This window comes from Lithobates pipiens, unplaced genomic scaffold, assembly GCF_037356315.1.
Source record: "Lithobates pipiens isolate NorthernLeopardFrog02 unplaced genomic scaffold, aLitPip1_a1.2 Scaffold_16, whole genome shotgun sequence".
Classification (NCBI taxonomy): domain Eukaryota; kingdom Metazoa; phylum Chordata; class Amphibia; order Anura; family Ranidae; genus Lithobates; species Lithobates pipiens.
Window position 1 is genome coordinate 1,912,361 of NW_027507748.1, and position 27,908 is coordinate 1,940,268.

A 27,908-nucleotide genomic window follows, 5' to 3' on the forward strand; every position below is an offset into this window, starting at 1 on the left:
AATGCCCATGGGGGAGGGATTAAACATCTCCGTATTAATGCCCATGGGGGAGGGATTAAACATCTCCATATTAATGCCCATGGGGGGAGGGATTAAACATCTCCATATTAATGCCCATGGGGGAGGGATTAAACATCTCCGTATTAATGCCCATGGGGGGAGGGATTAAACATCTCCATATTAATGCCCATGGGGGGAGGGATTAAACATCTCCGTATTAATGCCCATGGGGGGAGGGATTAAACATCTCCGTATTAATGCCCATGGGGGGAGGGATTAAACATCTCCGTATTAATGCCCATGGGGGGAGGGATTAAACATCTCCGTATTAATGCCCATGGGGGGAGGGATTAAACATCTCCGTATTAATGCCCATGGGGGGAGGGATTAAACATCTCCGTATTAATGCCCATGGGGGGAGGGATTAAACATCTCCATATTAATGCCCATGGTTTAGGGATGGGATGCCCAGCAAGCTCATATACAGGTAGGTGTGATGTTCAGGTGTCCACAAACCTTTGGCTATTTATTGCACACGTTGCTCAATAACTCAATGATACACTTTTCTCACCTTAGTGGGAGGGGCAGGGATACCAACTACCCCAGACGACTCTCACCATTGACCCAGCTGGTGGGTCAGCCTGGAATTGAACCCTCAACTCAAAAACTGGCCTTTAGATGATGAAGCATCAGAGAAGAAAACCAAGAGCGGGAAGTTTTAGGTGAAGGAACACCACCAAGTCATTTTCAGCCACTGTCCTATTGTATTCCACCCTGTGTACCAACCCCGAAACCTTGAAATACTAGGAGGAACAATGGAATGCAGCTCAAAGGAACCTCAGGAGTGTAATTACTCTTTGTTGTCCCCTGTCACTATAGAGGCCCATCTATACCATCATTGGTGATTATAGATACCCCCCCCCCCATCATTATTCCTGCCCCCATAGAGCTATTGCCCTTCATGGAATGGTCATCACAGTGAATGGCGGACACAAAAAGCTGATTAAGGAAACATTTATTGATTATTTGGCCTCGTGATCCGTACAGAGACGTCCGCAGAGACTTAAGGTAAAGAGATGTATAAGAAGGGGTACAGCTTATGAGGAAAGGGCTCTGGGGGACCCTCATATTTAGGAGGAGGGGGCGGAGGTGGGCTTTTCCTCTCTGGACACAGGGATAGGCCTCTCGCCGTGGCTGGAGTCCAGGCCTGACATCATTTTTGGTCCGCTGAAGGTCAAAATGCCATCAGCAGAGAGTGAGCAGCTGATAGAGGATTGGTCCAGGTTGGAGGGGAGGCGGTAGCGGCGGTGGAACTCCCGGGAGATGTAGCCATGGTCATCCTGGTGGAGAGAGCGAGAGAAGGTCAGTGTATGAGTCCAGGTGACGTCCTCTCATTGACATATACAGTATGGCAGGTCACCTTGATGGATCTCACAGTTAAAGGAAATGTCGTAATTGCTAATTACAGTCCAATTCTAGAAGTTTCTTTAGATCTACCAACTGTAGTGTGGGGTCCTGTCTAGGTGACAGGATTGTTTACATGGGACCTCTCACAGCATAACACCCCCCCTACCCCGTCCCACCCGGCCCCTAAATCCAAACCACCACATACAGTCTATGCCATGCCAGTACTTGGCTAACAATGGTGAAGGACCTCTGTGAAGTCATCAGCAGTTTGGGGACCCCGAGTCATCGTACGTTGGAGGGAAACCTCTGCATTTTCCATTCACAAGCAGCCCTCCCTCCCTCATTCACGGTCCTTCCAGAATCTACCATCATAGAGATGATGGACTGTAGAAGACTTCAGACCAAAACACTTACATGTAGGAAAGAAACACTTGGCCGTTCTCACCAGGCCACACTCATGCAGCCTAAAGGTACTTTGTGCATCTGCTAAAACTGTGATGTCAGCAATCTCTGGCCTGTGTTGATGATGTCACCCAACTTATTCCGACACCCACCTGCCTCTCGTTGTGCTTTCCATGGATTTCCACAAAGTCATCCAGAATCTTCACAGTCAGATCATCGGGGGAGAAATGCTTCACGTCCAAGTTAATGGTGAAACGATCGCGATCTGAACGCACCTATGAGGAGGAAGCGTGGTCAGTATGTAAAGCATTGTACATGAGGACAATATGTTAGGTTTTATCCCAGATACCGAGAGACTCCCCAGACATGACCACCCGAAGAAAGATAGCAGACCCTCAGCACACCAAAAGACAAGTGATCAGCCAGGAAATAGCCACCAACGTTGGGGGTCAGGAGGCACCCAACCACTGAAAGCTTCTCTACTAGGCGGATACCTACAGCCTTATTGGCACCATTGTACTCTCAATGTCTGTGGAGAACCCAAGATTGTCCTGATAGTGAATGTGGTTTTTCTGTGGTCCAGAAACAGCCCAATGACCATCAGATGAAGAACATTGTATGGGTGACTTTCCCAGAGCCCACTGACCGCTGCATTGAGAGAATTACATGGGTGACCCCCTACAGACCCCTTTGACTGCTGAATTGAGAGAATTACATGGGTGACCCCCTACAGACCCCTCTGACTGCAAGGTGAAAACCACTGTGAGACTCTCCCAGATCCCTCCCCTGACCACAGGATGGAGACAATCAACCAAAGCCTTCTGCCCTCACAATGGAGACCAATGTATGAGTGGTTCTCCCAGACCATAGAATAGAGACTATTGTATAAGTGACTCTCCTAGATCCCCCCAGACCAAAGGATGGAGACTAATGTGCGAGTCATGCCCAGATTCCCCCGGGCCACAGGGTGGAGACAATCAAACATGTAACTAAACCCAAGTCTTCTGACCACAGGAATAGGACCGATGTATAAGTGACTTCCCCAGACCATGAGATGGAGACTATTCTATGAGTGACTCTCTCAGGCCTTTCTGACCACAGGGTGGAGGCCATTGTATGGGTGACCCTCCAGACCCTCTGATTGCAAGACTTAGATCATTGTAAAGGTGACTTTCCCTCTCTGATGGAGATCACTGCATTGATAACTCTTCTCAACCCCTCTGACTATAGAATTAATGACTATCTGAGACCCCCCTGAAAAAAGGATGGAGACCATCAAATGAGTGTCTCTCCCAGACCCTCTCGGACTAGAGAATGTAAACTGTTGTATGGGTGACTCTGCTAGACCCCCTTACCACAGGATGTAGATCATTGCATGGGGGACTGTCCTAGATCCTCTGGCCGCAGGATACAGTTCATTGTATGGGTGACTATACTAGACCCTCTGGTGGCAGGATAAAGGATATTATATGGGAGACTCTCCTAAACCCCTGTTAGCGCATGATGGAGATTACTATATGAGTCTCTAAGACCCCCATGACTACAGCATGGGGACAATCATATATGTAACTCAACCAGAGCCTTCTGACCGCAGGATGGAGGCCAATGTATGAGTGGGTCTCCCAGACCATGAGATAGAGACTACTGTATGAGTGACTCTACCAGACCCTTCTGACCCCAGAGGAAGACCATACTATGGGCGATCCACCCAGACCCCTCTGACCCCAGAGGAAGACCATACTATGGGCGATCCACCCAGACCCCTCTGACCCCAGAGGAAGACCATACTATGGGCGATCCACCCAGACCCCTCTGACCCCAGAGGAAGACCATACTATGGGTGATCCACCCAGACCCTTCTGACCCCAGAGGAAGACCATACTATGGGCGATCCACCCAGACCCCTCTGACCCCAGAGGAAGACCATACTATGGGCGATCCACCCAGACCCTTCTGACCCCAGAGGAAGACCATACTATGGGTGATCCACCCAGACCCTTCTGACCCCAGAGGAAGACCATACTATGGGTGATCCACCCAGACCCTTCTGACCCCAGAGGAAGACCATACTATGGGTAATCCACCCAGACCCCTCTGACTGCAGGATGAGGATATGAGTGAATCTCACAGACCCTTCTGACCGCAGGATGGAGACCATTGTATGATAAACTCTCCCAGATGCCTGTGATCACAGTATGTAGGCTATTATATGGGGGACTCTCCTAGACCCTCTGGTAGCAGGATGTAGGCTATTATATTGGGGACTCTCCTAGACCCTCTGGTGGCAGGATGTAGACTATTATATGGGGCACTCTCCTAGACCCTCTGGTGGCAGAATGTAGACTATTATATAGGGGACTCTCCTAGACCCTCTGGTGGCAGGATGTAGACTATTATATGGGGGACTCTCCTAGACCCTCTGGTGGCAGGATGTAGGCTATTATATTGGGGACTCTCATAGACCCTCTGGTGGCAGGATGTAGACTATTATATGGGGGACTCTCCTAGACCCTCTGGTGGCAGGATGTAGGCTATTGTATGGGGGACTTTCCTAGACCCTCTGGTGGCAGGATGTAGGCTATTATATTGGGGACTCTCATAGACCCTCTGGTGGCAGGATGTAGGCTATTATAAGGGGACTCTCCTAGACCCTCTGGTGGCAGAATGTAGACTATTATATGGGGGACTCTCCTAGACCCTCTGGTGGCAGGATGTAGGCTATTATATGGGGGACTCTCCTAGACCCTCTGGTGGCAGGATGTAGGCTATTATATGGGGGACTCTCCTAGACCCTCTGGTGGCAGGATGTAGGCTATTATATGGGGGACTCTCCTAGACCCTCTGGTGGCAGTATGAAGGCTATTATATGGGGGACTCTCCAAGACCCTCTGGTGGCAGGATGTAGGTTATTATATGGGGGACTCTCCAAGACCCTCTGGTGGCAGGATGTTGACTATTATATGGGGGACTCACCTAGACCCTCTGGTGGCAGGATGTAGCCTATTATATGGGGGACTCTCCTAGACCCTCTGGTGGCAGGATGTAGCCTATTATATGGGGGACTCACCTAGACCCTCTGGTGGCAGGATGTAGGCTATTATATGGGGGACTCTCCTAGACCCTCTGGTGGCAGGATGTAGACTATTATATGGGGGACTCTCCTAGACCCTCTGGTGGCAGGATGTAGGCTATTATATGGGGGACTCTCCTAGACCCTCTGGTGGCAGGATGTAGGCTATTATATGGGGGACTCTCCTAGACCCTCTGGTGGCAGGATGTAGGCTATTATATGGGGGACTCTCCTAGACCCTCTGGTGGCAGGATGTAGGCTATTATATGGGGGACTCTCCTAGACCCTCTGGTGGCAGGATGTAGGCTATTATATGGGGGACTCTCCTAGACCCTCTGGTGGCAGGATGTAGGCTATTATATGGGGGACTCTCCTAGACCCTCTGGTGGCAGGATGTAGACTATTATATGGGGGACTCTCCTAGACCCTCTGGTGGCAGGATGTAGGCTATTATATGGGGGACTCTCCTAGACCCTCTGGTGGCAGGATGTAGCCTATTATATGGGGGACTCACCTAGACCCTCTGGTGGCAGGATGTAGGCTATTATATGGGGGACTCTCCTAGACCCTCTGGTGGCAGGATGTAGGCTATTATATGGGGGACTCTCCTAGACCCTCTGGTGGCAGGATGTAGGCTATTATATGGGGGACTCTCCTAGACCCTCTGGTGGCAGGATGTAGGCTATTATATGGGGGACTCTCCTAGACCCTCTGGTGGCAGGATGTAGACTATTATATGGGGGACTCTCCTAGACCCTCTGGTGGCAACTGCCCCCTCACCTCAGAAATGCCGGAGTCCATGAATCCTCGGAAGAGGCTGTGCCTGTAGTAGGGGCTGACGGTGGAGGACAGGAAAGGAAAGAGGTCGTAGTCAAACATTCCTTCTCCGAAGACCTGATCGAAGAGGCGGTTGGGGTAGAAGGGCCCCAGAGCACGCTTGAACCAGGGGTGCTGGATGGTGATGTCCATGGCTGAGAGGTGAAGACAGACGTAGACCTGTGACCAGCACTGGTCACCCTTCCCCTTTATATACCCCCAGAGAGAAATGAGGGGGGATTACAGTGTGCCGGGGGAGGGGATTACACCCAGAGACATTACCTCACCGACTCCCAACCGTCAGCACATTTCATAGACTCACCCGCTGCTCATTGTCCACAACTTTCACTGTGCCAGCAAAATTCCCTTCTGTGCTGGACGGCCCCGGGCTCTGCGCCCACCATAGCGAGGGCCAGCTTCAGATACCGACAAATACCCAAATTCAGATCAGATCTCACCGACCAGAAGACTCAGATCAGATCTCACCGACCAGAAGACTCGGATCAGATCTCACCGACCAGAAGACTCAGATCTCACGACCAGAAGACTCAGATCAGATCTCACCAACCAGAAGATTCAGATCAGATCTCACCGACCAGAAGATTCAGATCAGATCTCACCGACCAGAAGACTCAGATCAGATCTCACCGACCAGAAGACTCGGATCAGATCTCACCGACCAGAAGACTCAGATCTCACCGACCAGAAGACTCAGATCAGATCTCACCGACCAGAAGACTCAGATCAGATCTCACCGACCAGAAGACTCAGATCAGATCTCACAGACCAGAAGACTCAGATCTCACCGACCAGAAGATTCAGATCTCACAGACCAGAAGACTCAGATCAGATCTCACAGACCAGAAGACTCAGATCTCACCGACCAGAAGACTCAGATCTCACCGACCAGAAGACTCAGATCAGATCTCACAGACCAGAAGACTCAGATCTCACCGACCAGAAGACTCAGATCTCACCGACCAGAAGACTCAGATCTCACCGACCAGAAGACTCAGATCAGATCTCACCGACCAGAAGACTCAGATCAGATCTCACCGACCAGAAGACTCAGATCAGATCTCACCGACCAGAAGACTCAGATCTCACCGACCAGAAGACTCAGATCTCACAGACCAGAAGATTCGGATCTCACAGACCAGAAGATTCAGATCAGATCTCACAGACCAGAAGACTCAGATCAGATCTCACAGACCAGAAGATTCAGATCAGATCTCACAGACCAGAAGATTCAGATCTCACAGACCAGAAGACTCAGATCAGATCTCACCGACCAGAAGACTCAGATCAGATCTCACCGACCAGAAAATTCAGATCAGATCTCACCAACCAGAAGACTCGGATCTCACCGACCAGAAGACTCAGATCAGATCTCACTGACCAGAAGACTCGGATCAGATCTCACCGACCAGAAAATTCAGATCAGATCTCACCAACCAGAAGACTCGGATCTCACCGACCAGAAGATTCAGATCAGATCTCACCGACCAGAAGACTCAGATCAGATCTCACCAACCAGAAGACTCGGATCTCACCGACCAGAAGATTCAGATCAGATCTCACCAACCAGAAGATTCAGATCAGATCTCACCAACCAGAAGATTCAGATCAGATCTCACCGACCAGAAGACTCGGATCTCACCGACCAGAAGACTCGGATCTCACCGACCAGAAGACTCAGATCTCACGACCAGAAGACTCAGATCAGATCTCACCGACCAGAAGACTCGGATCTCACGACCAGAAGACTCAGATCAGATCTCACCGACCAGAAGACTCGGATCTCACGACCAGAAGACTCAGATCAGATCTCACCGACCAGAAGACTCGGATCTCACCGACCAGAAGACTCGGATCTCACCGACCAGAAGACTCAGATCTCACCGACCAGAAGACTCAGATCAGATCTCACCAACCAGAAGATTCAGATCAGATCTCACCAACCAGAAGATTCAGATCAGATCTCACCAACCAGAAGATTCAGATCAGATCTCACCGACCAGAAGATTCAGATCAGATCTCACCGACCAGAAGACTCGGATCTCACCGACCAGAAGACTCGGATCTCACCGACCAGAAGACTCAGATCTCACCGACCAGAAGACTCAGATCAGATCTCACTGACCAGAAGACTCGGATCTCACTGACCAGAAGACTCAGATCAGATCTCACCAACCAGAAGACTCAGATCAGATCTCACCGACCAGAAGACTCGGATCTCACCGACCAGAAGACTCAGATCAGATCTCACCGACCAGAAGACTCAGATCTCACCGACCAGAAGACTCGGATCTCACCGACCAGAAGACTCAGATCAGATCTCACCGACCAGAAGATTCAGATCAGATCTCACCGACCAGAAGACTCGGATCTCACCGACCAGAAGATTCAGATCTCACCGACCAGAAGACTCAGATCATATCTCACCAACCAGAAGATTCAGATCAGATCTCACCGACCAGAAGACTCGGATCTCACCGACCAGAAGACTCAGATCAGATCTCACCAACCAGAAGATTCAGATCAGATCTCACCGACCAGAAGATTCAGATCAGATCTCACCAACCAGAAGATTCAGATCAGATCTCACCGACCAGAAGACTCAGATCAGATCTCACCGACCAGAAGACTCGGATCTCACCGACCAGAAGACTCAGATCTCACGACCAGAAGACTCAGATCAGATCTCACCGACCAGAAGACTCGGATCTCACCGACCAGAAGACTCAGATCAGATCTCACCGACCAGAAGACTCAGATCTCACCGACCAGAAGACTCGGATCTCACCGACCAGAAGACTCAGATCAGATCTCACCGACCAGAAGATTCAGATCTCACCGACCAGAAGACTCAGATCTCACCGACCAGAAGACTCGGATCTCACCGACCAGAAGACTCAGATCAGATCTCACCGACCAGAAGACTCAGATCATATCTCACCAACCAGAAGATTCAGATCAGATCTCACAGACCAGAAGATTCAGATCAGATCTCACCAACCAGAAGATTCAGATCTCACCGACCAGAAGACTCGGATCTCACCGACCAGAAGACTCAGATCAGATCTCACCGACCAGAAGATTCAGATCTCACCGACCAGAAGACTCGGATCTCACCGACCAGAAGATTCAGATCTCACCGACCAGAAGACTCGGATCTCACCGACCAGAAGACTCGGATCTCACCGACCAGAAGACTCAGATCAGATCTCACCGACCAGAAGATTCAGATCAGATCTCACCAACCAGAAGATTCAGATCAGATCTCACCGACCAGAAGATTCAGATCAGATCTCACCAACCAGAAGATTCAGATCAGATCTCACCAACCAGAAGACTCAGATCTCACGACCAGAAGACTCAGATCAGATCTCACCAACCAGAAGACTCAGATCTCACCGACCAGAAGACTCGGATCTCACCGACCAGAAGACTCGGATCTCACCGACCAGAAGACTCGGATCTCACCGACCAGAAGACTCAGATCTCACCGACCAGAAGACTCAGATCTCACAGACCAGAAGACTCAGATCAGATCTCACCGACCAGAAGACTCAGATCAGATCTCACAGACCAGAAGACTCAGATCTCACCGACCAGAAGATTCAGATCTCACAGACCAGAAGACTCAGATCAGATCTCACAGACCAGAAGACTCAGATCTCACCGACCAGAAGACTCAGATCTCACCGACCAGAAGACTCAGATCAGATCTCACAGACCAGAAGACTCAGATCTCACCGACCAGAAGACTCAGATCTCACCGACCAGAAGACTCAGATCTCACCGACCAGAAGACTCAGATCAGATCTCACCGACCAGAAGACTCAGATCAGATCTCACCGACCAGAAGACTCAGATCAGATCTCACCGACCAGAAGACTCAGATCTCACCGACCAGAAGACTCAGATCTCACAGACCAGAAGATTCGGATCTCACAGACCAGAAGATTCAGATCTCACAGACCAGAAGACTCAGATCAGATCTCACAGACCAGAAGACTCAGATCAGATCTCACAGACCAGAAGATTCAGATCTCACAGACCAGAAGACTCAGATCAGATCTCACCGACCAGAAGACTCAGATCAGATCTCACCGACCAGAAAATTCAGATCAGATCTCACCAACCAGAAGACTCGGATCTCACCGACCAGAAGACTCAGATCAGATCTCACTGACCAGAAGACTCGGATCAGATCTCACCGACCAGAAGACTCGGATCAGATCTCACCGACCAGAAAATTCAGATCAGATCTCACCAACCAGAAGACTCGGATCTCACCGACCAGAAGATTCAGATCAGATCTCACCGACCAGAAGACTCAGATCAGATCTCACCAACCAGAAGACTCGGATCTCACCGACCAGAAGATTCAGATCAGATCTCACCAACCAGAAGATTCAGATCAGATCTCACCAACCAGAAGATTCAGATCAGATCTCACCGACCAGAAGACTCGGATCTCACCGACCAGAAGACTCGGATCTCACCGACCAGAAGACTCAGATCTCACGACCAGAAGACTCAGATCAGATCTCACCGACCAGAAGACTCGGATCTCACGACCAGAAGACTCAGATCAGATCTCACCGACCAGAAGACTCGGATCTCACGACCAGAAGACTCAGATCAGATCTCACCGACCAGAAGACTCGGATCTCACCGACCAGAAGACTCGGATCTCACCGACCAGAAGACTCAGATCTCACCGACCAGAAGACTCAGATCAGATCTCACCAACCAGAAGATTCAGATCAGATCTCACCAACCAGAAGACTCAGATCAGATCTCACAGACCAGAAGATTCAGATCAGATCTAACCAACCAGAAGATTCAGATCAGATCTCACCAACCAGAAGATTCAGATCAGATCTCACCGACCAGAAGATTCAGATCAGATCTCACCGACCAGAAGACTCGGATCTCACCGACCAGAAGACTCGGATCTCACCGACCAGAAGACTCAGATCTCACCGACCAGAAGACTCAGATCAGATCTCACTGACCAGAAGACTCGGATCTCACTGACCAGAAGACTCAGATCAGATCTCACCAACCAGAAGACTCAGATCAGATCTCACCGACCAGAAGACTCGGATCTCACCGACCAGAAGACTCAGATCAGATCTCACCGACCAGAAGACTCAGATCTCACCGACCAGAAGACTCGGATCTCACCGACCAGAAGACTCAGATCAGATCTCACCGACCAGAAGATTCAGATCAGATCTCACCGACCAGAAGACTCGGATCTCACCGACCAGAAGATTCAGATCTCACCGACCAGAAGACTCAGATCATATCTCACCAACCAGAAGATTCAGATCAGATCTCACCGACCAGAAGACTCGGATCTCACCGACCAGAAGACTCAGATCAGATCTCACCAACCAGAAGATTCAGATCAGATCTCACCGACCAGAAGATTCAGATCAGATCTCACCAACCAGAAGATTCAGATCAGATCTCACCGACCAGAAGACTCAGATCAGATCTCACCGACCAGAAGACTCGGATCTCACCGACCAGAAGACTCAGATCTCACGACCAGAAGACTCAGATCAGATCTCACCGACCAGAAGACTCGGATCTCACCGACCAGAAGACTCAGATCAGATCTCACCGACCAGAAGACTCAGATCTCACCGACCAGAAGACTCGGATCTCACCGACCAGAAGACTCAGATCAGATCTCACCGACCAGAAGATTCAGATCTCACCGACCAGAAGACTCAGATCTCACCGACCAGAAGACTCGGATCTCACCGACCAGAAGACTCAGATCAGATCTCACCGACCAGAAGACTCAGATCATATCTCACCAACCAGAAGATTCAGATCAGATCTCACAGACCAGAAGATTCAGATCAGATCTCACCAACCAGAAGATTCAGATCTCACCGACCAGAAGACTCGGATCTCACCGACCAGAAGACTCAGATCAGATCTCACCGACCAGAAGATTCAGATCTCACCGACCAGAAGACTCGGATCTCACCGACCAGAAGATTCAGATCTCACCGACCAGAAGACTCGGATCTCACCGACCAGAAGACTCGGATCTCACCGACCAGAAGACTCAGATCAGATCTCACCGACCAGAAGATTCAGATCAGATCTCACCAACCAGAAGATTCAGATCAGATCTCACCGACCAGAAGATTCAGATCAGATCTCACCAACCAGAAGATTCAGATCAGATCTCACCAACCAGAAGACTCAGATCTCACGACCAGAAGACTCAGATCAGATCTCACCAACCAGAAGACTCAGATCTCACCGACCAGAAGACTCGGATCTCACCGACCAGAAGACTCGGATCTCACCGACCAGAAGACTCGGATCTCACCGACCAGAAGACTCAGATCATATCTCACCAACCAGAAGATTCAGATCAGATCTCACCGACCAGAAGACTCAGATCAGATCTCACCAACCAGAAGACTCGGATCAGATCTCACCAACCAGAAGACTCGGATCAGATCTCACCAACCAGAAGACTCAGATCAGATCTCACCAACCAGAAGACTCAGATCTCACGACCAGAAGACTCAGATCAGATCTCACCAACCAGAAGACTCGGATCAGATCTCACCAACCAGAAGACTCAGATCAGATCTCACCAACCAGAAGACTCAGATCTCACGACCAGAAGACTCAGATCAGATCTCACCGACCAGAAGACTCAGATCTCACTGACCAGAAGACTCAGATCAGATCTCACGACCAGAAGACTCAGATCAGATCTCACCGACCAGAAGACTCAGATCTCACTGACCAGAAGACTCGGATCAGATCTCACCGACCAGAAGACTCAGATCTCACCGACCAGAAGACTCAGATCTCACCAACCAGAAGATTCAGATCTCACCGACCAGAAGACTCGGATCTCACCGACCAGAAGACTCGGATCTCACCGACCAGAAGACTCAGATCAGATCTCACAGATGAGAAGACTCAGATCTCACCGACCTGAAGACTCGGATCTCACCGACCAGAAGACTCGGATCTCACCGACCTGAAGACTCGGATCTCACCGACCAGAAGACTCGGATCTCACCGACCTGAAGACTCGGATCTCACCGACCTGAAGACTCGGATCTCACAGACCAGAAGATTCGGATCTCACAGACCAGAAGAACCAGATCAGATCTCACAGACCAGAAGACTCAGATCTCACCGACCAGAAGACTCGGATCTCACCGACCAGAAGACTCGGATCTCACCGACCAGAAGACTCGGATCTCACCGACCAGAAGACTCGGATCTCACCGACCAGAAGACTCAGATCAGATCTCACCGACCAGAAGACTCAGATCAGATCTCACAGATGAGAAGAATCAGATCTCACCGACCTGAAGACTCGGATCTCACCGACCAGAAGACTCGGATCTCACCGACCTGAAGACTCGGATCTCACCGACCAGAAGACTCAGATCTCACCGACCAGAAGACTCGGATCTCACCGACCAGAAGACTCGGATCTCACCGACCAGAAGACTCGGATCTCACCGACCAGAAGACTCGGATCTCACCGACCAGAAGACTCGGATCTCACCGACCAGAAGACTCGGATCTCACCGACCAGAAGACTCAGATCAGATCTCACAGATGAGAAGACTCAGATCTCACCGACCTGAAGACTCGGATCTCACCGACCAGAAGACTCAGATCAGATCTCACAGACCAGAAGACTCAGATCAGATCTCACCGACCAGAAGACTCAGATCAGATCTCACCGACCAGAAGACTCAGATCTCACCGACCAGAAGACTCAGATCTCACCGACCAGAAGACTCGGATCTCACCGACCTGAAGACTCGGATCTCACAGACCAGAAGATTCGGATCTCACAGACCAGAAGAACCAGATCAGATCTCACAGACCAGAAGACTCAGATCAGATCTCACCGACCAGAAGACTCAGATCAGATCTCACCGACCAGAAGACTCAGATCTCACCGACCAGAAGACTCAGATCTCACCGACCAGAAGACTCAGATCAGATCTCACCGACCAGAAGACTCAGATCGGATCTCACCGACCAGAAGACTCGGATCTCACCGACCAGAAGACTCAGATCAGATCTCACAGACCAGAAGACTCAGATCTCACCGACCAGAAGACTCAGATCAGATCTCACAGATGAGAAGACTCAGATCTCACCGACCTGAAGACTCGGATCTCACCGACCAGAAGACTCGGATCTCACCGACCTGAAGACTCGGATCTCACCGACCTGAAGACTCGGATCTCACCGACCAGAAGACTCGGATCTCACCGACCAGAAGACTCGGATCTCACCGACCAGAAGACTCGGATCTCACAGACCAGAAGATTCGGATCTCACAGACCAGAAGAACCAGATCAGATCTCACCGACCAGAAGACTCGGATCTCACCGACCAGAAGATTCGGATCTCACAGACCAGAAGAACCAGATCAGATCTCACAGACCAGAAGACTCGGATCTCACCGACCAGAAGACTCGCATCTCACCGACCAGAAGACTCAGATCTCACCGACCAGAAGATTCAGATCTCACCGACCAGAAGACTCAGATCTCACCGACCAGAAGATTCAGATCTCACCGACCAGAAGACTCGGATCTCACCGACCAGAAGACTCGGATCTCACCGACCAGAAGATTCAGATCTCACCGACCAGAAGACTCAGATCTCACCGACCAGAAGATTCAGATCTCACCGACCAGAAGACTCGGATCTCACCGACCAGAAGACTCGGATCTCACCGACCAGAAGACTCAGATCTCACCGACCAGAAGATTCAGATCTCACCGACCAGAAGATTCAGATCTCACCGACCAGAAGACTCAGATCTCACCGACCAGAAGATTCAGATCTCACTGACCAGAAGACTCGGATCTCACCGACCAGAAGACTCGGATCTCACCGACCAGAAGACTCAGATCTCCCCGACCAGAAGACTCGGATCTCACCGACCAGAAGACTCATGTCTCACCGACCAGAAGACTCAGATCTCACCAACCAGAAGACTCGGATCTCACTGACCAGAAGACTCGGATCTCACCGACCAGAAGACTCGGATCTCACCGACCAGAAGACTCGGATCTGATCTCACCGACCAGAAGACTCAGATCAGATCTCACCGACCAGAAGACTCGGATCTCACCGACCAGAAGACTCAGATCAGATCTCACAGACCAGAAGACTCAGATCTCACCGACCAGAAGACTCAGATCAGATCTCACAGATGAGAAGACTCGGATCTCACCGACCTGAAGACTCGGATCTCCCCGACCAGAAGACTCGGATCTCACCGACCTGAAGACTCGGATCTCACCGACCTGAAGACTCGGATCTCACCGACCTGAAGACTCGGATCTCACCGACCTGAAGACTCGGATCTCACAGACCAGAAGATTCGGATCTCACAGACCAGAAGATTCGGATCTCACAGACCAGAAGACTCGGATCTCACCGACCAGAAGACTCGGATCTGACCGACCAGAAGATTCGGATCTCACAGACCAGAAGAACCAGATCAGATCTCACAGACCAGAAGACTCGGATCTCACCGACCAGAAGACTCGCATCTCACCGACCAGAAGACTCAGATCAGATGTCCCCGACCAGAAGACTCAGATCTCACCGACCAGAAGACTCAGATCTCACCGACCAGAAGACTCGGATCTCACAGATCAGAAGACTCGGATCTCACAGACCAGAAGACTCGGATCTCACAGACCAGAAGACTCGGATCTCACAGACCAGAAGACTCGGATCTCACAGACCAGAAGACTCGGATCTCACAGACCAGAAGACTCGGATCTCTCAGACCAGAAGACTCGGATCTCACAGACCAGAAGACTCGGATCTCACAGACCAGAAGACTCGGATCTCACCGACCAGAAGACTCGGATCTCACAGACCAGAAGACTCGGATCTCACCAACCAGAAGACTCGGATCTCACCAACCAGAAGACTCAAATCTCACCGACCAGAAGACTCGGATCTCACAGACCAGAAGACTCGGATCTCACCAACCAGAAGACTCAAATCTCACCGACCAGAAGACTCGGATCTCACCGACCAGAAGACTCAGATCTCACCAACCAGAAGACTTGGATCTCACCGACCAGAAGACTCGGATCTCACCGGCCAGAAGACTCGGATCTCACCAACCAGAAGACTCGGATCTCACCAACCAGAAGACTCGGATCTCACCGGCCAGAAGACTCGGATCTCACAGACCAGAAGACTCAAATCTCACCGACCAGAAGACTCAAATCTCACCGACCAGAAGACTCGGATCAGATCTCACCAACCAGAAGACTCGGATCTCACCGACCAGAAGACTCGGATCAGATCTCACCAACCAGAAGACTCGGATCTCACAGACCAGAAGACTCGGATCTCACCAACCAGAAGACTCGGATCTCACCGTCCAGAAGACTCGGATCTCACAGACCAGAAGACTCAAATCTCACCGACCAGAAGACTCAAATCTCACCGACCAGAAGACTCGGATCAGATCTCACCAACCAGAAGACTCGGATCTCACCGACCAGAAGACTCGGATCTCACCGACCAGAAGACTCGGATCTCACCAACCAGAAGACTTGGATCTCACCGACCAGAAGACTCGGATCTCACCAACCAGAAGACTTGGATCTCACCGACCAGAAGACTCGGATCTCACCGGCCAGAAGACTCGGATCTCACCAACCAGAAGACTCGGATCTCACCGTCCAGAAGACTCGGATCAGATCTCACCAACCAGAAGACTCGGATCTCACCGACCAGAAGACTCGGATCAGATCTCACCAACCAGAAGACTCGGATCTCACCGACCAGAAGACTCGGATCAGATCTCACCAACCAGAAGACTCAGATCTCACAGACCAGAAGACTCAGATCAGATCTCACCAACCAGAAGACTCGGATCTCACCGACCAGAAGACTCGGATCAGATCTCACCAACCAGAAGACTCGGATCTCACCGACCAGAAGACTCGGATCAGATCTCACCAACCAGAAGACTCGGATCTCACCGACCAGAAGACTCGGATCAGATCTCACCAACCAGAAGACTCGGATCTCACCGACCAGAAGACTCGGATCAGATCTCACCAACCAGAAGACTCGGATCTCACCGACCAAAAGACTCAGATCTCACAGATCAGATGGGGGGTCTCTGGATAGGACAGGTATTGGTGGGGGGTCACAGATGGGGGTCTCTGGATATGACAGGTATTGGTGGGGGGTCACAGATGGGGGGTCTCTGGATATGACAGGTATTGGTGGGGGGGTCAGAGATGGGGGGGTCTCTGGATATGACAGGTATTGATGGGGGTCACAGATGAGGGGTCTCTGGATATGACAGGTATTGGTGGGGGTCACAGATGAGGGGTCTCTGGATATGACAGGTATTGGTGGGGGTCACAGATGGGGGGTCTCTGGATATGACAGGTATTGGTGGGGGTCACAGATGGGGGGGTCTCTGGATATGACAGGTATTGATGGGGGTCACAGATGGGGGGTCTCTGGATATGACAGGTATTGGTGGGGGGGTCACAGATGGGGGGGTCTCTGGATATGACAGGTATTGATGGGGGTCACAGATGGGGGGTCTCTGGATATGACAGGTATTGGTGGGGGTCACAGATGGGGGGGTCTCTGGATATGACAGGTATTGATGGGGGTCACAGATGAGGGGTCTCTGGATATGACAGGTATTGGTGGGGGTCACAGATGAGGGGTCTCTGGATATGACAGGTATTGGTGGGGGTCACAGATGGGGGGTCTCTGGATATGACAGGTATTGGTGGGGGTCACAGATGGGGGGGTCTCTGGATATGACAGGTATTGATGGGGGTCACAGATGGGGGGTCTCTGGATATGACAGGTATTGGTGGGGGGGTCACAGATGGGGGGGTCTCTGGATATGACAGGTATTGATGGGGGTCACAGATGGGGGGTCTCTGGATATGACAGGTATTGGTGGGGGTCACAGATGGGGGGGTCTCTGGATATGACAGGTATTGATGGGGGTCACAGATGGGGGGTCTCTGGATATGACAGGTATGGGTAGGGGTCACAGATGGGGGGTCTCTGGATATGACAGGTATTGGTGGGGGTCACAGATGGGAGGTCTCTGGATATGACAGGTATTGATGGGGGTCACAGATGGGGGGTCTCTGGATATGACAGGTATGGGTAGGGGTCACAGATGGGGGGTCTCTGGATATGACAGGTATTGGTGGGGGTCACAGATGGGAGGTCTCTGGATATGACAGGTATTGGTGGGATGTCACAGATGGGGGGTCTCTGGATATGACAGGTATTGGTGGGGGGGTCACAGATGGGGGGTCTCTGGATATGACAGGTATTGGTGGGGGGTCACAGGTGGGGGGTCTCTGGATATGACAGGTATTGGTGGGATGTCACAGATGGGAGGTCTCTGGATATGACAGGTATTGGTGGGGGGGTCACAGATGGGGGGTCTCTGGATATGACAGGTATTGGTGGGGGGGTCACAGATGGGAGGTCTCTGGATATGACAGGTATTGGTAGGATGTCACAGATGGGGGGTCTCTGGATATGACAGGTATTGGTGGGGGGGTCACAGATGGGGGGTCTCTGGATATGACAGGTATTGATGGGGGTCACAGATGAGGGGTCTCTGGATATGACAGGTATTGGTGGGGGGTCACAGATGGGGGGTCTCTGGATATGACAGGTATTGGTGGGGGGGGTCACAGATGGGGGGTCTCTGGATATGACAGGTATTGATGGGGGTCACAGATGGGGGGTCTCTGGATATGACAGGTATTGGTGGGGGGGTCACAGATGGGGGGTCTCTGGATATGACAGGTATTGATGGGGGTCACAGATGAGGGGTCTCTGAATATGACAGGTATTGGTGGGGGGGTCACAGATGGGGGGTCTCTGGATATGACAGGTATTGGTGGGGGGGTCAGAGATGGGGGGGTCTCTGGATATGACAGGTATTGATGGGGGTCACAGATGAGGGGTCTCTGGATATGACAGGTATTGGTGGGGGGGTCACAGATGGGAGGTCTCTGGATATGACAGGTATTGGTGGGGGTCACAGATGGGGGGTCTCTGGATATGACAGGTATTGGTGGGGGGTCACAGATGGGAGGTCTCTGGATATGACAGGTATTGGTGGGGGGGTCACAGATGGGGGGTCTCTGGATATGACAGGTATTGGTGGGGGTCACAGATGGGGTGTCTCTGGATATGACAGGTATTGGTGGGGGGGTCACAGATGGGGGGTCTCTGGATATGACAGATATTGGTGGGGGGGTCACAGATGGGGGGTCTCTGGATATGACAGGTATTGGTGGGGGGGTCAGAGATGGGGGGGTCTCTGGATATGACAGGTATTGATGGGGGTCACAGATGAGGGGTCTCTGAATATGACAGGTATTGGTGGGGGGGTCACAGATGGGGGGTCTCTGGATATGACAGGTATTGGTGGGGGGGTCAGAGATGGGGGGGTCTCTGGATATGACAGGTATTGATGGGGGTCACAGATGGGGGGTCTCTGGATATGACAGGTATTGATGGGGGTCACAGATGAGGGGTCTCTGGATATGACAGGTATTGGTGGGGGGTCACAGATGGGAGGTCTCTGGATATGACAGGTATTGCTGGGGGGTCACAGATGGGGGGTCTCTGGATATGACAGGTATTGGTGGGATGTCACAGATGGGAGGTCTCTGGATATGACAGGTATTGGTGGGGGGGTCACAGATGGGGGGTCTCTGGATATGACAGGTATTGGTGGGGGTCACAGATGGGGTGTCTCTGGATATGACAGGTATTGGTGGGGGGGTCACAGATGGGGTGTCTCTGGATATGACAGATATTGGTGGGGGGGTCACAGATGGGGGGTCTCTGGATATGACAGGTATTGGTGGGGGGTCACAGATGGGGGGTCTCTGGATATGACAGGTATTGGTGGGGGGGTCACAGATGGGGGGTCTCTGGATATGACAGGTATTGGTGGGGGGGTCACAGATGGGGGGTCTCTGGATATGACAGGTATTGGTAGGATGTCACAGATGGGGGGTCTCTGGATATGACAGGTATTGGTGGGGGGGTCACAGATGGGGGGTCTCTGGATATGACAGGTATTGGTAGGATGTCACAGATGGGGGGTCTCTGGATATGACAGGTATTGGTGGGGGGTCACAGATGGGGGGTCTCTGGATATGACAGGTATTGGTGGGGGGTCACAGATGGGGGGTCTCTGGATATGACAGGTATTGGTGGGGGGGTCAGAGATGGGGGGGTCTCTGGATATGACAGGTATTGATGGGGGTCACAGATGAGGGGTCTCTGGATATGACAGGTATTGGTGGGGGGGGTCACAGATGGGGGGTCTCTGGATATGACAGGTATTGGTGGGGGGGTCACAGATGGGGGGGTCTCTGGATATGACAGGTATTGGTGGGGGTCACAGATGGGAGGTCTCTGGATATGACAGGTATTGGTGGGGGGGTCACAGATGGGGGTCTCTGGATATGACAGGTATTGGTGGGGGTCACAGATGGGGGGTCTCTGGATATGACAGGTATTGGTGGGGGGGTCACAGATGGGGGGTCTCTGGATATGACAGGTATTGGTGGGGGGGTCACAGATGGGGGGTCTCTGGATATGACAGGTATTGGTGGGGGGGGTCACAGATGGGGGGTCTCTGGATATGACAGGTATTGGTGGGGGGTCACAGATGGGGGTCTCTGGATATGACAGGTATTGGTGGGGGGGTCAGAGATGGGGGGGTCTCTGGATATGACAGGTATTGATGGGGGTCACAGATGAGGGGTCTCTGGATATGACAGGTATTGGTGGGGGGGTCAGAGATGGGGGGTCTCTGGATATGACAGGTATTTGTGGGGGCGTCACAGATGGGGGGGTCTCTGGATATGACAGGTATTGGTGGGGGGTCACAGATGGGGGGTCTCTGGATATGACAGGTATTGGTGGGGGGTCACAGATGGGGGGTCTCTGGATATGACAGGTATTGGTGGGGGTCACAGATGGGGGGGTCTCTGGATATGACAGGTATTGGTGGGGGGGTCACAGATGGGGGGTCTCTGGATATGACAGGTATTGGTGGGGGGGTCACAGATGGGGGGTCTCTGGATATGACAGGTATTGGTGGGGGGTCACAGATGGGGGGTCTCTGGATATGACAGGTATTGGTGGGGGGTCACAGATGGGGGGTCTCTGGATATGACAGGTATTGGTGGGGGTCACAGATGGGGGGGTCTCTGGATATGACAGGTATTGGTGGGGGGTCACAGATGGGGGGTCTCTGGATATGACAGGTACAGATGGGGGGTCTCTGGATATGACAGGTATTGGTGGGGGGGTCACAGATGGGGGGTCTCTGGATATGACAGGTATTGGTGGGGGGGTCACAGATGGGGGGTCTCTGGATATGACAGGTATTGGTGGGGGTCACAGATGGGGGGTCTCTGGATGTGACAGGTATTGGTGGGGGGTCACAGATGGGGGGTCTCTGGATATGACAGGTATTGGTGGGGGGGTCACAGATGGGGGGTCTCTGGATATGACAGGTATTGGTGGGGGGGGTCACAGATGGGGGGTCTCTGGATATGACAGGTATTGGTGGGGGTCACAGATGGGGGTCTCTGGATATGACAGGTATTGGTGGGGGGGTCAGAGATGGGGGGGTCTCTGGATATGACAGGTATTGATGGGGGTCACAGATGAGGGGTCTCTGGATATGACAGGTATTGGTGGGGGGTCACAGATGGGGGTCTCTGGATATGACAGGTATTGGTGGGGGGGTCAGAGATGGGGGGGTCTCTGGATATGACAGGTATTGATGGGGGTCACAGATGAGGGGTCTCTGGATATGACAGGTATTGGTGGGGGGGTCACAGATGGGGGGTCTCTGGATATGACAGGTATTGGTGGGGGTCACAGATGGGGGGGTCTCTGGATATGACAGGTATTGGTGGGGGGTCACAGATGGGGGGTCTCTGGATATGACAGGTATTGGTGGGGGTCACAGATGGGGGGGTCTCTGGATATGACAGGTATTGGTGGGGGGTCACAGATGGGGGGTCTCTGGATATGACAGGTATTGGTGGGGGTCACAGATGGGGGGGTCTCTGGATATGACAGGTATTGGTGGGGGGTCACAGATGGGGGGTCTCTGGATATGACAGGTATTGGTGGGGGGGTCACAGATGGGGGGTCTCTGGATATGACAGGTATTGGTGGGGGGTCACAGATGGGGGGTCTCTGGATATGACAGGTATTGGTGGGGGTCACAGATGGGGGGGGTCTCTGGATATGACAGGTATTGGTGGGGGTCACAGATGGGGGGGTCTCTGGATATGACAGGTATTGGTGGGGGGGTCACAGATGGGGGGTCTCTGGATATGACAGGTATTGGTGGGGGGGTCACAGATGGGGGGTCTCTGGATATGACAGGTATTGGTGGGGGGTCACAGATGGGGGGTCTCTGGATATGACAGGTATTGGTGGGGGGGGTCACAGATGGGGGGTCTCTGGATATGACAGGTAGAGATGGGGGGTCTCTGGATATGACAGGTATTGGTGGGGGGGGTCACAGATGGGGGGTCTCTGGATATGACAGGTATTAGTGGGGGGTCACAGATGGGGGGTCTCTGGATATGACAGGTATTGGTGGGGGGTCACAGATGGGGGGTCTCTGGATATGACAGGTACAGATGGGGGGTCTCTGGATATGACAGGTATTGGTGGGGGGGTCACAGATGGGGGGTCTCTGGATATGACAGGTATTGGTGGGGGGGTCACAGATGGGGGGTCTCTGGATATGACAGGTACAGATGGGGGGTCTCTGGATATGACAGGTATTGGTGGGGGGTCACAGATGGGGGGTCTCTGGATATGACAGGTACAGATGGGGGGTCTCTGGATATGACAGGTATTGGTGGGGGGGTCACAGATGGGGGGTCTCTGGATATGACAGGTATTGGTGGGGGGTCACAGATGGGGGGTCTCTGGATATGACAGGTATTGGTGGGGGGGTCACAGATGGGGGGTCTCTGGATATGACAGGTATTGGTGGGGGGGTCACAGATGGGGGGTCTCTGGATATGACAGGTATTGGTGGGGGTCACAGATGGGGGGTCTCTGGATATGACAGGTATTGGTGGGGGGGTCACAGATGGGGGGTCTCTGGATATGACAGGTATTGGTGGGGGGGTCACAGATGGGGGGTCTCTGGATATGACAGGTACAGATGGGGGGTCTCTGGATATGACAGGTATTGGTGGGGGGGTCACAGATGGGGGGTCTCTGGATATGACAGGTATAGGTGGGGGGGTCACAGATGGGGGGTCTCTGGATATGACAGGTATTGGTGGGGGTCACAGATGGGGGGTCTCTGGATATGACAGGTATTGGTGGGGGTCACAGATGGGGGGTCTCTGGATATGACAGGTATTGGTGGGGGTCACAGATGGGGGGGTCTCTGGATATGACAGGTATTGGTGGGGGTCACAGATGGGGGTCTCTGGATATGACAGGTATTGGTGGGGGTCACAGATGGGGGGTCTCTGGATATGACAGGTATTGGTGGGGGGGTCACAGATGGGGGGTCTCTGGATATGACAGGTACAGATGGGGGGTCTCTGGATATGACAGGTACAGATGGGGGGTCTCTGGATATGACAGGTATTGGTGGGGGGTCACAGATGGGGGGTCTCTGGATATGACAGGTATTGGTGGGGGGGTCACAGATGGGGGGTCTCTGGATATGACAGGTACAGATGGGGGGTCTCTGGATATGACAGGTATTGGTGGGGGGGTCACAGATGGGGGGTCTCTGGATATGACAGGTATTGGTGGGGGTCACAGATGGGGGGTCTCTGGATATGACAGGTATTGGTGGGGGTCACAGATGGGGGGTCTCTGGATATGACAGGTATTGGTGGGGGGGTCACAGATGGGGGGTCTCTGGATATGACAGGTATTGGTGGGGGTCACAGATGGGGGGTCTCTGGATATGACAGGTATTGGTGGGGGTCACAGATGGGGGGTCTCTGGATATGACAGGTATTGGTGGGGGTCACAGATGGGGGGGTCTCTGGATATGACAGGTATTGGTGGGGGTCACAGATGGGGGTCTCTGGATATGACAGGTATTGGTGGGGGTCACAGATGGGGGGGTCTCTGGATATGACAGGTATTGGTGGGGGTCACAGATGGGGGGTCTCTGGATATGACAGGTATTGGTGGGGGGGTCACAGATGGGGGGTCTCTGGATATGACAGGTACAGATGGGGGGTCTCTGGATATGACAGGTACAGATGGGGGGTCTCTGGATATGACAGGTATTGGTGGGGGTCACAGATGGGGGGTCTCTGGATATGACAGGTATAGGTGGGGGGTCACAGATGGGGGGTCCCCTGTGATTTGGGGGGGCACACTGGACTCAGAGGGGTGATAGACGGGGTATTAGTGTTGGGTAAACAGTCTGGCTGTGGGATCAGTGCGGTGGCACGGCGGGCAGGCTCGGTTCCTATGGATTATCTCTGAGCTGAGAACAGACCAGCCTGGCACCAGTTCAACCATCACAGAGCCGTTCTCATACCCGCTTCCCACCTGCAGAGCATCACTGCCACCGCCTGCAGAGTATTGCACCTTCCTCCTTCCATGTCCAGAACTTTGTATCCTTCTCATCTGCCCAAAAGTGCCCAATAGAGAGACACCTCAGTGTGGTCCTCGCTGCAGAACATCGCAGTCTTCAGAGTTCTGTCTGCAGAACATCGCAGGCTTCAGAGTTCTGTCTGCAGAACATCACAGGCTTCAGAGTTCTGTCTGCAGAACATCGCAGTCTTCAGAGTTCTGTCTGCAGAACATCACAGGCTTCAGAGTTCTGTCTGCAGAACATCACAGGCTTCAGAGTTCTGTCTGCAGAACATCGCAGTCTTCAGAGTTCTGTCTGCAGAACATCGCAGTCTTCAGAGTTCTGTCTGCAGAACATCACAGGCTTCAGAGTTCTGTCTGCAGAACATCGCAGTCTTCAGAGTTCTGTCTGCAGAACATCACAGTCTTCAGAGTTCTGTCTGCAGAACATCGCAGTCTTCAGAGTTCTGTCTGCAGAACATCACAGTCTTCAGAGTTCTGTCTGCAGAACATCGCAGTCTTCAGAGTTCTGTCTGCAGAACATCACAGGCTTCAGAGTTCTGTCTGCAGAACATCGCAGTCTTCAGAGTTCTGTCTGCAGAACATCGCAGGCTTCAGAGTTCTGTCTGCAGAACATCGCAGTCTTCAGAGTTCTGTCTGCAGAACATCGCACTCAGTCCAGTCCAGACCTAAATCCCATTGAGAATCTGTGGCCAGACTTGAAAATTGCTGATCACAGACGCTCTCCATCCAATCTGACAGAGCTTGAGATATTTTACAAAGAAGAAGAATGGGCAGAAATGTCCTCTCTAGAGGGGCAAAGCTGGTAGAGACACCCCCAAAAAGACTTGTAGAGAAAGAGGGTTCTACAAAGTATTGACACCGGGGGGCGCCATACAAATGCCCCTCCCCCACACTTTTCACATATTTATTTGTATCATTTATCATTTTCCTTCCACTTCACAATTATGTGACACTTTGTGTTGGTCCATCACATAAAATCCCAATAAAATACATTTACAGTGCCTTGAAAAAGTATTCATACCCCTTGAAATGTTCCACCTTTTCTCAGGTTAAAACCAAAAACACCGAGATTTACCATCTCAGCATTCCGCAGTCTTGTTGGCCAAGAAGGTGGGAAAAGAATCCCCGGCATGTCCTCCACCTTTATCCTGAGGACATCCCGGGGCATCCAGCACTAGGGATGGCCGAACAGTTCGCCCGGCGGTCGTTTCGCGGCAAATTTCGGCTGTTCGCGGTCCGCCTGTTCGGCGGACTATTGGCGCTGTTCGCCCGGCGGACTTCCGTGTTTTTACTGTGTAAAAGAACTTTGACCTGATGACACATCCATCATGGGGTACAGGACAGCCAATTGAGACATTACAGCACATGGACACTTGGACATTCCCCCTAACTTATAAATACACCCGATCCGGCGGCCATTTTACATTCTTTCTACTGTCACTATAGGGAGAGGTTGCTGTGTGGAGTAGGGAGAGATAAAACGCTAGCTATTTGGTACACAAAATTTCTTTTCAGGACTGGTATAGGTGTTAGGTGTATATAGGTTTGCTGTGCTACTGATTGTTGCAGCAGCCTGAGTGTCTTTTGTCAGTGTAGAGAAAGGGACAGGACGGTGTGTGCTGCAGGGACAGTCAGTTTAGTCATTAGCTGTTACTATCAGGTCCACAAAAGTGCTATTCCAGTTATTGTTCCAGTCTCCTCTGTTTTGTCAGTTTATATAGGGACAGGCAGGAAGCAGTGTGTCAGGCAGTGAGGGTCAGTTTAATCAGTAGCTGTTACTATTAGGTCCACAAAGGTTCTTTTCAGGACTGGTAACTTGGTCTGTCTAGGGTGCTACAGTACATAGGGTTGAGTGAGGTACAGTCTGCTGTTCTGTAAGGACCGCTATCGGTCCACAATAGATAGGGTTGAGGTGCACTACTGCTGACCGCTGCCCTATACTGCAGCAGTCCTTCATCGGTATAGGGACTGACGTACAGTCTGCTAATCAGTCGCACACAACCTACTTGTTCCACAAAGGTCCTTATAAGGACTGGTAACTTGGTCTGTCTAGGGTACTACAGTACATAGGGTTGAGTGAGGTACAGTCTGCTATTCTATAAGGACTGGTATAGGTCCACAATACATAGGGTTGAGGTGCACTACTGCTGACCGCTGCCCTATACTGCAGCAGTCCTTCATCAGTATAGGGACTAAGAGTTTTGTCACAGGGTGATTTAAAAAATGACAGGCAGAGGAAGAGGCAGGCCCTTCCGCAGGGGTGGTAGGGGTAGGGCAGGAGCAACAGGCTTGAGCCAAAGTGGGAAGTTGCAGAAGGTGAGTGCGATTACGTCAAAGGACGCACTAGACTTGGTTGAATGGCTCGCTCAGCCTTACTCTTCTGCACCCTCCTCATCCTCTCGATCTGCACCCTCTTCTTCACTCTCTGCTATGTGCACCCCCAAAGACACTACCACCACAACCACCACCACCACCACCACATACCTTCCGCTTGAGTCACAGGAATTATTTTCCGATCCATATCAAGAGGACATTTCTGATGCGCAGCCACTCTTGGTATTGGATCAGGAAGAGGAGGTAGCAACAACCGCCACTCAGCAGTCTGACGACAGTACCCAGATCAGCCCAAGGAGGAGGTTGGTCCCCGGTGTTGCTGCCTACTCCGAGATCTCTACTTATAGCGGTGGGGAAGGTGACGTTGATGATGACGTGTCTAGTGATGTCACGTGGGTGCCCACAAGAGAGGAAGAGGAGGGGAGTTCAGAGGGAGATATGGACCAGCAGATAGGGAGGAGAAGCAGGAATAACTTACATTGCACAGGAGGGACAAAGCAGACTGCAAATGTATCAGGAGCGAGTCATCGACCATGTACGGTCACATCTGGCGCTCCCAGGACACCGGCACATGGCTCCGCAGTGTGGGCTTTTTTTAACGTGTCCGCTGCTGACAATAGCGTTGTCATCTGCAATCTTTGCAGTCAACGCATTAGTCGCGGTAAGCCCAACACTCACCTAGGGACGACCGCCGTAAGAAGGTACATGAGCAGCCATCACCGAGCCGAGTGGGAGCAACGGAACACACAAAGCCACACTGCAGGCTCTCACCGTCCAGCCTCGTCTTCTCCTTCTCCTCTCTCCTCACAATTGTCCTCCACTCCACCTTCCATCACGCCAAGCTCACGTTTTTCTGCAAAAAGGCAGGCTTCCGTGGGCCTAATGTTCGAGCGTAAAAAAAAAATGAGACGCCGGATAACCCTCTTGCCCAACGGTTGACGGCTGGCTTGTCAGAACTGATAGCCCGCCAACTACTGCCATATAAACTGGTGGACTCGGAGGCCTTTCGCAAATTTGTGGCCATTGGAACACCACAATGGAAGGTCCCAGGAAGGAAGTATTTCTCAGAGAAGGGCATCCCAGAGCTATATGGCCATGTTCAGCGGCAAGTGAATGTATCTCTGGCACACAGTGTCGGTGCCAAGATACATCTGACCACAGACACGTGGTC

The 27,908-nt window shown here is 51.9% G+C and overlaps 1 protein-coding gene across 1 annotated transcript; it reads right to left on the reverse strand.

Annotated features, from left to right (window-relative positions):
* Positions 1-998: 998 nt before the first annotated feature.
* Positions 999-5,890, reverse strand: CRYAA (crystallin alpha A). Its single transcript, XM_077479464.1, has 3 exons — positions 5,660-5,890; positions 1,962-2,084; positions 999-1,340 (listed from the first exon to the last, which is right to left on the reverse strand). Exons 1-3 carry the CDS (start codon positions 5,846-5,848, stop codon positions 1,131-1,133), a joined length of 522 nt encoding a protein of 173 aa, XP_077335590.1. The 5' UTR covers positions 5,849-5,890; the 3' UTR covers positions 999-1,130.
* Between the last annotated feature and the right edge of the window lie 22,018 nt (positions 5,891-27,908).

Bases quoted from the DNA above. Each gene is read 5' to 3' on its own strand.
- CRYAA (XM_077479464.1), bottom strand. From the start codon at position 5,848: ATGGACATCACCATCCAGCACCCCTGGTTCAAGCGTGCTCTGGGGCCC. The intron at 2,085-5,659 runs GTGAGGGGGCAG...TCCTCCTCATAG, and splicing joins TGGACTCCGGCATTTCTGAG to GTGCGTTCAGATCGCGATCG. The intron at 1,341-1,961 runs GTGGGTGTCGGA...TCTCTCCACCAG, and splicing joins GAAAGCACAACGAGAGGCAG to GATGACCATGGCTACATCTC.